The following is an 11,592-nucleotide window of genomic DNA, read 5'->3' on the forward strand; positions in this document are numbered from 1 at the left end:
TTATTCTAGTGTTATGGTCCGAACCACGAATTTGACTTGAGTCTTTTAATTTATTTATTTTTTTCGATTTTATTTTTCAAACTGAGTTTGATTGAGAATTAAGTTTCATAATTTGTTTCAATTTTCTTTCTATTTGGTTACCTTGATCTTATAAGCCGAGTCACGAATTTGACAGGTTAACTCGGATTAACTCAGATCATTTTTTAATTAGATTTTTTTAATTTCATTATTCAATATTGAATTTATTAAAAACTTGGCTTCATAATTTGTTTTAACTTGCTCTCTTTTTAGGTTATTATGGTCTCCTAACCTGACATCGGATTGGTAAGTTATCTCGGATTAACCCAAATCAATATAATATATTATCGACTCAATATTTATAAAAAAAATATCATCTTGAATATTTATTTTGAGTCAAACTATGTTTCTATTAGTCATTTAAATTGTCTTTAGACTTATCTAGTCAATTGGATCACATCACGTAAATCTCTACACAATTTAAATTTGTTTTTATTAAAAAAATATTAATAACATCTAAAATTTTTTTTCACATTAAAAAATATTAAATTTAACCTAGCACTCCGGCCAATGATCTAATTTACTATCTATAATGCTAATTATACGAAGCAGTGTGACTTAAATTCTTACCTTTTATTGATTATGTAACCTTGGATGAATTAATTCAGCATCCATCCTTAATTATATATAAACTTTTTAGATTAATTTTGATTAGTGATATATATGATAGAAGTAAATTTCTTTTATTTTAAAACTATAAATATGAAAAGACACGTATCTTTTATCTTTATTGTCTTACTTACCCCATGTGTTCCCATTGTCTTCGTTGAGCTTCGACTTGTGAACTAATTTTCATGTGCTAAAATCAAATTCAACTTTGATAAAGAGAAGCTATAATATAGAAATTGAGGGATTCTAGTAAGTTTTGGTAATAATGTAGAAATTGCACCCAAAAATATTACTGGTATATGATTCAAATTCCCATGATCTATGAAGGAGATAAAGAAATTAACTCCTTTCTTCAAGTTAGATGGAATACAAGGCTTTGTTAAAGTGACCCGTCCTTTTCTCGTTGCAGGATAAAGTAGTAGTAATGGATCGAACCTCTACTAATGAGAGCATCTGTCAAGCTTGTCATTTCAACAACTTGGATCCATTGGTTTTTAGCTTACCATGTCGGCAGCAAAACATGATGCCAAGGCTAGGTTTAGGGCGTCTATGGCAGAGTTTCTGTGTTAGGGTGTGTGTGGCAGAGTTTCATTGATAGCAAACATGAATCACGGATGTGTTATGTATTATTAAAAAAAAAGAAAAAAAGATAGAACATCCATGGAGAGAACATGATAACAAGGACAATCGAGGAAGTTCTGCAAACCTCGGTTTCAATGAAAGGTTAGGCAGAGGTATTAGGTATATGCCACTAGTCAATCTCCACTCTATAGTCTATATCATTTGGCCCTACAATATTGTCCCGGAGAGTAGAAGAGGAACCCTTTTTTTCTCACATTTGGGCAGCCAAGATTGGTTGATGCCACCGCATGGTCTTCTATTGTGGCAAGTGAGCCTAACATTCATCGAGTCCATGGTGGCATTTCAGCTTTGCATCTCTTTCTCACCGTTGAATTTTGAATCCCATGCCATGTCTGTGCACCCAAGAGCAATACTCTCCTGTTTTAGTTTCTACCATTCTTTCAGAAGAAAAGGATGTGATGATGAATATTGTGTGTGGGATCATCCACGGAGCCTTTTCAGTCTATTGCCCTGAAAAATGAATGCTGGCTCTGGGCTATTGCTCCTTGCTTTAAGCAATAGCCAGAAAAACACTTGGTATTATTAGATTGGCTCTCTGCAGGAAATTGTGGAGATACTTTCCCTTGAGAGTAAAAACAAAGCTGTCAATTACTCAATTTTTTGGAACATCCATTTTCAGGAGCTAAAAAAATTATTACTATATACGATAAGATGATGCAAACCAATATATTTTAAGTGGAAACTATAATGGCATCCAGAAAGTAGTGTTGCACAACAATCTCTCTTTTTTCTCCCTTCAACGGACTCTCGACTCGAGTTGAGATGATGATAACATTCACAGTAAAGTCAATAAAATGCTTTCAAAGCACTCGGAATCACTCTTATGTCATTTTCATGCTTTATCTTCTTTGAGTTCAGGATGTGATCACTGCTCTAAAATTTGGAGAAAAAAGAGAAACATTGCGCTTGAGTTTTACTTGAGATATTGAAGAGAGTAGGAAAGAAACAGTAAAATTCTTCAATCTTCTGACCTTAGGATGAATTAGTTAACCCTGGATTTTGTGCTCATCACGAAAAGGAGCTACACTGTAGTCTATCTATACCTTATGTCATTCAATATAAATCCCACGGTGCCAATGTGTTGCATGGACAACGCTGAAATGAGAACATGAGGAAATGACTGTTGAGGAAGCCCAAGTTGTTTCGGGAGAGAAAAGATTTTTCTACTGTCAGTACCTTTGCCAAATTACCATGAGCTTCCTAGCACCAATATGCATAGTGCAAGCACATCAAGTAGGAGATGATTCACCACGGAAGAGTTTGATAAGCAGCTAAAAAACTGGCCACGACTTAATTCTACTCCATTTCCTCTAGGTTAACACAAGTTTGAAGGCTAAAAGGTGCGAGTTACAAAATATAGCCCAAATGAGCAGTTGCCATTACACAGAATAAAAAAAATTGCTGGTAAAATACAACAAAATTTCCAAATTACATGGGAAACAATGGCCTCTAATGGCTATTACCTTGGGACATGGTGTGGCAACAATGTGCTCCCTCGCTTCAACTAGTCACCAAATAAATCGTCGTCGTCGTCGTAAAAGCTCAAGTTATTTTGAGGATTTCCACTCAAAGAACCAGTGGCATTCCCTTGGCCATCTTTAGTCGGAGAAGCTGCATTACCAGCAGAACTATCAGAAGAATATGCCCAGGAAGAACCCACTTTTCCAGCAAATGATTCTCCATAAAGGTCATCATACATCCCAATTTTTGGAGCAGCTTTAACCTTATTCAAGACTTGTTGTAATTTACTAGTGACACCTTTTTGTGAAGCATTGTTTTCCTTTGCTGAGAATTGTTCCTTACCTTTGGGTATTACAGTAACCTGTACAAGAGATTCATATTTTCCAACAAGACTTCCTTCTTTTACACCTATTGGACCAGGCTCTGTTTCTACATCTGCACCATCTGAAATACCAACAACTTCAACCAGCTCACCCCCAACTTGATCCCTGAAAACAACCCTTGCTTTCTTGATTCTCTTAGCAGCTCTCTCCGATTGCAGGTCATCATGTCTTCTGCTTAATGAATCACTGGATTCACTTGATTTAGTTGATAGATCAGGCTTATTTAGACCGTAACGATTTAAAAAAGTATTATATGCTACAACAGCTTCTTCATCAGATGGATCAGGAGGTGGTGGTATGTTAATATCTGAGGGTGGTGGAGGATGAGGAAAAAGAGCTGCGTCATTCTTTCTCAGGATATAAGTTCGTGTTGATGCAGCAAACCGCAAAGACTGCCCCACTTCCAGCTCAACAGGGGTATCTTTGGTCAACCGCTCATTTGCCACAAATGTTCCATGTGCAGACCCCAAATCAATCACAAATATGCTGCAGAAGATGAGACGCACATGAGTTACAAAACTTGTGAGCTTAAGAAAGCTACGATGAACATTACTGGATTGACAATCCAGATCATTTAGCTATAAACCTTCTCCAAAATTGACTTTATCTTCACATTCCTGATCCTTAAATGAGAAACATCTTTACTGAAACAGATACCAATAGGAAATACCAATCTAGTTTCCATTTCAGGGTTAAAATTAGTAATTACTATTTGTTACTATTTTGCCATCGTTATTATCTTGTCCATGCCATACTTGTACCTAACTACATGACTGTACCAGAGCTGATCAACCAACTCTTAGTGAAAGAACCATCATATTCAGCACACTCATGCTTAATACAGGAACATCATAGCCTATAACATCTATGATGATGACAATTATAAGAAAAATCGCAATGATGTTCAAAGGCAGAAATTATACACAACTAAAACAAGAGGCCAAGCAAAGCAGCATCAATAAAAACTAGAGCAAGGATCTAACCTTCCATTCTTGTGAGGAATTACAACAGCATGTTGGCGTGAAACAGACTGATGATCAAGCACAAAATCACAAGTAGGAATTTGCCTCCCAAAGATATGCCTCCGCCTATCCAAATTAATCCGATCAAGAACCTCTCCATCCTTCAAAACCTCAAGATAATAAACTCCTGGTCGAGGCTCAATTGCCCAATCTGGTGGCTGCCAAGTTGACTGCCCTCCACCAACTTGCGTCACTGGCTGAGTATTGCCCAACAATGGCCCAGCTTCTGGCACCTCAGGTTTTTGAGCAGCATGAGGTTGGTCTCGGAACTGGGATTGTGTCTTAGATTGCGAATACTGAACTGAGGGTTGTGTAACAGTTTTAGTAGCAGGTAGTGTAGTGGTTTTGGGAGCCGAATTGACAGACACTGAGAAGGGTTCAGTAGATTCAGCTTTTTTAAATCTCTCAAGACCTGCTCTACCATACATTCTCTGTCCCCCCCTGATTATATCAAATATAGTTCCTCAATAAGATTCCTCAGCTAAACAGGACTGCAATGTGGCTGTAGCATCAAAAAAGAAACCAACCCAGATATTCAAATTTGCATATCCTTCAAATGAAACCGATCAACAAGATAAAGCAGCATCACACCCTCGCATCCAAAACCCTAAATTCAAATACAATATAATAGAGATCTAGGTTATCTTCTATAGACAAAAGTAACTAAAAAACTAAACTTGTCAATCAAAAAACCCAGATTTCATTCACATAGCTATCAGTCCAAAGATTTTGGATTCCAAAGAAGCAAACTTTACATGACCCTTTTTAAAGAAATAACAGTAGGAATATTTAATAGACAATAAAGAGAGAGAAAAGGATATAAATCGACCCTTGATCAGATATTAATTAAGAAGGCAAAAAAGAATTCGTCTTTTCTAAGCTTGATGAAATCTAATCTAAACAAGGAGTTGGGTTCTTGGGAGTTTACCTGAAGCTGTTTCTTCTGGGATGTTAGAGTGTGTTAGCTATGGAGTGAGGGGGAGGGCCACGCAGCAGCAAAAGCCAGCCCCAAGCACAGAAACAAAGCTGCTTCCTTCAAGCTTCGCTTTTCTTTTCTTTTAATTTTAATGTTTCGTGCCTTCGATTTTGCTTCTCTTTTTTAGTTTACAGAAACTGTCCCTATGTTTAGTTTTATACCAATTATATTCTTTTGCTCAAACTCGTTTTCCATTCCATCATAAAGTATCATTACTTAATTCTCAATTTCATCTGAAATTATCTAATTTTTATCAATTTCATCCAAAAACTTATTCGATACCAGACAAAGTTGCTCCTTCAATGGTATATTTAGGCCTTGTAGGAAAGTTGAGACAACTTTGTTGTTTGTTGCTTAAATTAAGAATCATGTGATGATAATGAAGTTTTCCTTCCTTTTTTTTTACTTTGTATTTTTAGTTAAAAAGGAAAATATAAAATCAGCTTTCATCAATTTTTTTCTTTTCAAGTTTTAAGAGATAAAATATCCTTGAGACCCTATAATCACTCACCATCCTCGTAAGCACTCCAATGATCATAATTAAGGTTGTATTTGGTTATGATAATAATTAAGGTTGTGTTTGGTTAATGTTTCAACATCAACAAAACATGGATAAAATAATGTCTGGTTAGAAAAATAAAGATAATGATAAAAAAATAAATCCTTGGCAATATCAGAAGAAACTGCACAAGCTGTTCTAGTCAGTTGAGATTCTGGATTATCTACATTTACAGAGTATGTATATATAACCCTGCTGCTGACAGAGCTGGTTATAGCACGGGGCTCGATATCATTTTAGAATGTCTACAAAAGTGGAAGGAACTAAACTAGTCTCCATTAAGTTCAACTCTGAAGTCCCACGATTCCTCCAATTTGGGTTCAAACCAAAGTAGGGCAGATCGAACAAAATGCTGCAACAACATCAACGTGGAGAGAACGGAGCACATGGCTGGATACACAATCATGAACAGTCATTCAATATCTAAAACCGATATCACTACCCCGATGAAAATGGACAGAGAGAGTTGGTTTGGTGCTGAAGGTGTATACGAACACTCAGCCATCTCCAACTACGCCCCCATCATATAAAATATTGAGAAGCAGCCCGAAAACCATTCGTTATCTATTTGCAAACTCCTTTTCAACTGCATTAAATATCAACTTCAGACGATCTTGCAGGCTTGAGATGATGTTCTTTGAAATCCTTTTTTGATGCCAGGAACTTTTCAGCCATGCGATTCCCATGGATACACGCACATGACAGCCCTTCAGTCTTGAGGGAAAATCCTCAATTTGATATCTCAGGTGAAGCTTCAAAAAGATGAAGGAAAGTTAAAGTTATCAATTATGAGGAAGAAAGAACACCGCAAATAGAAAATAAAAGCCAAAAGTGGGGAGCAGAGTTAATCAAGTTTCTAGCCATACATTAAAAAAGTCACCCAGGGGAACTCCATGAAGAGTCATAACCTCTTCGACAATCCAACCTTTCCTATCAGAGAGGGGGTATTTCTGCTGTGTACTTGTGACCTCTCCTCCAAAACGAGATACGTGCTTATCAAATCTGTAATATAATTGCCTCTCGTATACTTCAGTCTTCACTGATTCCCATGGGGTGTAAGAATAGCTAAGACAACCAGCTTTCTCCATTACTTTACGATCCAATTCACCCCCACCAAACAGCTCCGATAAGAAATTGATCTAAAACACAATATCCACGATCAGACAAACACATATTTTCACAATGTGCAGACTAAGATAAACAAATCCAAAATGTATAGGCATGATTATGGCATGTATGAATAATATGCATGCAAGCTAAAACAATTGGAAGAGAGAGAAAGAGAGCTTACAGGGACAGAAAGGGAACAAGCATAAACCTCAGACATGCTGACATCCTCAAGACCCAAGAAAGACCCACTCTCCTCAGTTTGAAGGAATTTGGTTTCTGATTCTTCTTCAACTATTTGCACCTTCTGTTCAGGACTCAATGATCTGGCCTTCCACAAAGCCATGATTGTCCTATTCAGTGCAAAAAGAAAAAAAAAACAAGAAGAAGATTAAAATACTATGTGTCACAGTTGTCCTGCTCCTATCCATTATTTTCACAGTTATGATGATGTAGTAGTTTTCAGTAAAAGAAAGACCAAAGGTCCTATATAACATTTGTTTTTTACCTATTTGCTACATTAAAAGATACAAAAGACTGGAAATGAAACTTCAGCCTCCCTTCATCATCAATTGTCTTGGCTCCATGCCTGGCATCCATACCTCTGCCTTGTCGGAGAGTTATAACGATAACTGGACTACCCATTGATGATAGAGTAGGAGTATCAACTTGGATATCAACTATGTCCTCCCAAAGGAAAAAAAATTTAGTCTTCTGCCGAAATAAATTTGCATAGAATCCAATTATTCTTGCTGAAAGAAACAGCCGACCCTGTAAGATACAATCACAACTCATGCTAAAAAGCTTAGGAAGGAGCAAAATTTAAACTTGTAGATAACAAACTTGAGATGTATAATTACACTAACAGCACCTGTAATGGCATCTTTCGTTTTAAGTGACAGGTGAAGTCATTGATAAGGAATTCCTCTGGTGGAAGCCCAAAAACCTTCTGGAAGGCTGAATTTGTTTGAGGAGAACGCAAATTTATCTACAAAATCCCATTAACAATTTATGTAGGTAACAGAGCACAAGCAGAATACACACAAGATGTACAGTGCATTAACAAATTGAAACTCCAGGGCAGAACAGCCAACTATTTACCTTCTTCCCCACCTCTTTCTCCATCTTACTTAAGTACTCTTTAACAACATTGCTACCTCTCGTATTGTTCAAGAAAATCCTTAAGTGCAGCCTAGACTGACATGCTTGTGCTAACTTTCCTTGAAGAGGAACCCACACATCAGCTAAATCTGATAGATTAGATTTTACAAAATTAATCTCTGTATGTCCCAAGGACATGGATTCATTAAAAGGCCCATCAAAATCATAAACTTCCACATCCAGCACAGAAGGAGGATCATCCATGGCATCAAATTCGAATATTTCTGCAACATCCAAGGTGTTTTATCAAGATGATCAATTAAAACATGGTTTGAATCATATTTTTCACAGAATTTAAAAGCCTTTCAATGCATGATTCATACAATTGCATAACATTTTAGGGGAAAAAAATGCATCTATATGGAAAATTGATATAGGACATACTGACCATTCCACAGAGGATCAGATTTCTGAAACTTGATTGAGCTTGTTCTAGTTTTCCCATTGCAGGTGAATACCACGTATGGGTCACAGAAGCCACTAGAATCAACAGCCGGCAAATGACTTCCCTCAATCAAGGCAACCGTAAGCACCCAGCCATCTCCTTGTGCTTTTACTCCATGATCGGTGCCTGTTATTAGATACACAAGAAAAAATCAAATGACAGCAAGACTAACAATATAAAGTTAAATTAACTAACTGCTGCTCGAAACAAACAATAGTTAAACAATATATAGACACCCCAGGCATTCAGCCAGAGGCAGACAGTAGAATTGCGTAGTTTATGAATAGTTAAGACCTGCAGAAAAGAGGGAGTACACGGTTTGACTATTACCTTTTTGAGCTCTAGCTTGCATGAAGCGTGAAAGTAACCCTAACACCCTTTCACACTGAAGAGTCAGGACACCACACACAATGACTTCACCAATTGAATCTGGTAAGTCAAGCCCAACAAATTCAAGCCCTTGAATTGCACTGGGTGCAGCTAGCCAGACGTGCACAAACACATACAATGCCATAAAAACTGCAGAGACTACAGTAAAGTTAGCAAAATATTGTATGGCCAGCTTCCCATCTGATTGGGGTTCCACCTTCAATGAAGCCAGAACCTGTTCCTTACTAGATCCCAAGTCCTTCAAATCAACTGGCTTAACATTTTGAGATAAAAAAGTTGAAACTTGCTCAAAACTGTCCTTTACGCCTGAACGGGCTCCGTTTTCTATCATACTTTTAAACATGGAGCTTTGTAAAAAGTTCATGCGCCAGGATATAACCAAATGTGAAGTTTTCTCTCCTGATGGCAACTCAGGGCCAGAAGTAATGCAGTAAAGCAATTCAACTTTAAAGGTGCTACCGTACATTACATCCGGAGTGCTCACACTGATCAAAACAGCGAATATCTTCCCATCTGCTTTTAGATAAGTTTGTTCCTCACTAGCTTTCAGAGCACCAACTAATTTGGTTGGTGCCTTTACGTAAGTAATTACTCTTTTCAAGTTCTCACTACTATTCTCAAATCTCCAAGGACCAAATTGCTGTTCTGAATTTCCCACAAAGTCTGACAACAATCTGGCAAGACTTGAATCAGGTGAAAAGAAAAAAGAGTTTAAATCTGGGGGTGAAATCACATATGATTGGTCTACAAGGATTCCTCCTGGTAGGTTATTTGGAACTTCACTTCCTACATCTCTAGATTCCATCTCTTTCATAAGTTCTTCAAAGTTGCCAGAAGAGGACTGGTCCTCAGCCTTATCATCACAAACCTCAGATCCATCAGTTTCTGATTGCTCTGAAATTTCAGTGCTTCTACTTGTAGTGACTGAAATCACGTCTGAATTTTTGTTAAATATTTGAACAATTCTTCCAGCTAATTTCTTTTGTGCAAAAAACTTCTCTTCTTTTGAGGAAGCAGATTCTTCTAATCTTGCTGGGGATGAGTTGTTTGTCCCATTAAAAGACCTAGACGGAGATCGCGTTACATCCATATTCTTCTTCGATTGTGAAGCATTGCAATTTGAGTCAGGAAAAGATTGAGAAAAACTTATACTTAAAAGAATCTCACCTGTTGGAGAAAATAAAAGATGAGCATGCAATTCCAATCAGTAATGTTATACATCAAATGTGTCAAGACAACATTTTAAACAAGTACTGCACAATCTGAATTCTTAACTGCATCCACAAAGCAAGATCTTAAACTAGGTTAAAAAAAAATCAGAATCAAATACACACAACTCAATCAAAACTCTAACATCAAACAGGATACAACCTTAGCTAAGGACAGAAGATTAAGATGGAAAGCACAGAAATAAACCTAAGCATTGCTACTACAAGAGGACCAAATAGCTTTCACAAGTCATATACATTCAAAAAGGTAACACGCACTAAAGCACAGAATTGACAAAACAACAGAAGGCAAGAGTTTGGTTTACAAGGAATCAACATACCGCATTCCTTGAACCTGGACTTCTTGTTTTTGGGTTGCAGTGAGTACCAAACAGTGCCAAGTGACTGATTGTCCGCATCAAAAACATGCGAAACTGGAACCTTAATCTGCCCAACAATATCATCGTTGAAGTACTTGTCTTCATCCAAGACACCAACTACAAGTTCCTCATTCAAGTCCTCCACTTTAAAACTGAACTCCTCTCCCCAGCTTGGGTTCAAGTTCTTCTTTACAACTTTTGTCTTAAATTTCTGCTTTCCTAACTGTAACTTGGCATATGGATCTCTTAATCCATTTGGATCCGTTGGTGGCAAATTCCTTGCCTCTATTAGACGAACCACAAGCTTCATTCCTCCCATAATACACAAACAAAAGGCTTAAACTTTAGTGCGCGCGCGCGTGTGTATAAAAAATAAAAATAAAAACTGAATCAAACCCACTAATATTTTGAAGCCAAAAATACAACAGCACCACCAAAAACAAGTCTTTTTTGGCGCTTCTTATTTGAAAGAACCGATCAAACAAGTTTTACAAGAAACTTCAGACAATAACAGACAAAACCCAGAATTCTTTTTAACGTAAAATCCTTGCAACTTACAAAGATTTTACACGAGCCTGAAATGATAAGCCACAAAAAGGGTCTTCTTGGATTGTTATGAACTAACCTTGAAGAAAAAGAGGGTTTACGAGGAGAAAAAAAAGGTGTATTAAGACTGAAACCTTTTGAAAAAGAAATTTCATGGAATCTTATAATAATTGTGATCTAATAAGGAAACAAAGACAAATAATGTGATTAACAGTGTAATTAAAATGAATTTTAGCTAAAGATTAAGACTAACAATAATAAATCCAGAAAAAAGCAATGGCAAATAAACAGAGATAGAAATAAATTGAAGGAGGGAAAGATTATTTAGCTTGGATTGAAAGATAAACCCTAAAAAGAATCGAAAACAAAATGAGGAAATTATAAGGAAAAACTATAAAGAAAGGGAAAGATGAAGACTTTTCTTGTCTGCCTTTAAGACTTCATTAATTATTTCTTATTGTAAGAGTGCGCGTATGATGTTTGACTTTTACGAACCAGGTGGGTCATTTTGACTGACCATTTATTTTAACATATAATAACAATAATAATAATAATAATAATAGAGAAATGTAGAGTTATTTTTTTCCTTAGAAAACTGATTTTGATAAACCACTTTTTTAATTTT

The 11,592-nt window shown here is 36.6% G+C and overlaps 2 protein-coding genes across 4 annotated transcripts; both read right to left on the bottom strand.

Annotated features, from left to right (window-relative positions):
• Nucleotides 1-2,588: 2,588 nt before the first annotated feature.
• Nucleotides 2,589-5,372, bottom strand: LOC7463636 (protein phosphatase 1 regulatory inhibitor subunit PPP1R8 homolog). 2 transcript variants are annotated; one of them, XM_024604778.2, is made up of 3 exons: nt 5,124-5,372; nt 4,157-4,697; nt 2,589-3,659 (listed from the first exon to the last, which is right to left on the bottom strand). In XM_024604778.2, exons 2-3 carry the CDS (start codon nt 4,621-4,623, stop codon nt 2,834-2,836), a joined length of 1,293 nt encoding a protein of 430 aa, XP_024460546.1. In that variant the 5' UTR covers nt 4,624-4,697; nt 5,124-5,372; the 3' UTR covers nt 2,589-2,833. The 2 variants fall into 2 exon arrangements, with proteins under 2 accessions (XP_024460546.1, XP_006380861.1); XM_006380799.3 differs by having other exon boundaries at nt 4,157-4,802.
• Nucleotides 5,373-5,817: 445 nt separating this feature from the next.
• LOC7463637 (C2 and GRAM domain-containing protein At1g03370) lies at nt 5,818-11,367 on the bottom strand. 2 transcript variants are annotated; one of them, XM_052453948.1, is made up of 10 exons: nt 10,980-11,367; nt 10,383-10,733; nt 8,774-10,000; nt 8,387-8,569; nt 7,939-8,222; nt 7,709-7,825; nt 7,346-7,608; nt 7,022-7,190; nt 6,597-6,869; nt 5,818-6,482 (listed from the first exon to the last, which is right to left on the bottom strand). In XM_052453948.1, the coding sequence occupies exons 2-10, from the start codon at nt 10,729-10,731 to the stop codon at nt 6,291-6,293; spliced, it is 3,057 nt and encodes a 1,018-aa protein (XP_052309908.1). In that variant the 5' UTR covers nt 10,732-10,733; nt 10,980-11,367; the 3' UTR covers nt 5,818-6,290. The 2 variants fall into 2 exon arrangements, with proteins under 2 accessions (XP_052309908.1, XP_024459707.1); XM_024603939.2 differs by having other exon boundaries at nt 10,383-11,367.
• Between the last annotated feature and the right edge of the window lie 225 nt (nt 11,368-11,592).

Source organism: Populus trichocarpa, chromosome 6, assembly GCF_000002775.5.
Source record: "Populus trichocarpa isolate Nisqually-1 chromosome 6, P.trichocarpa_v4.1, whole genome shotgun sequence".
NCBI lineage: Eukaryota > Viridiplantae > Streptophyta > Magnoliopsida > Malpighiales > Salicaceae > Populus > Populus trichocarpa.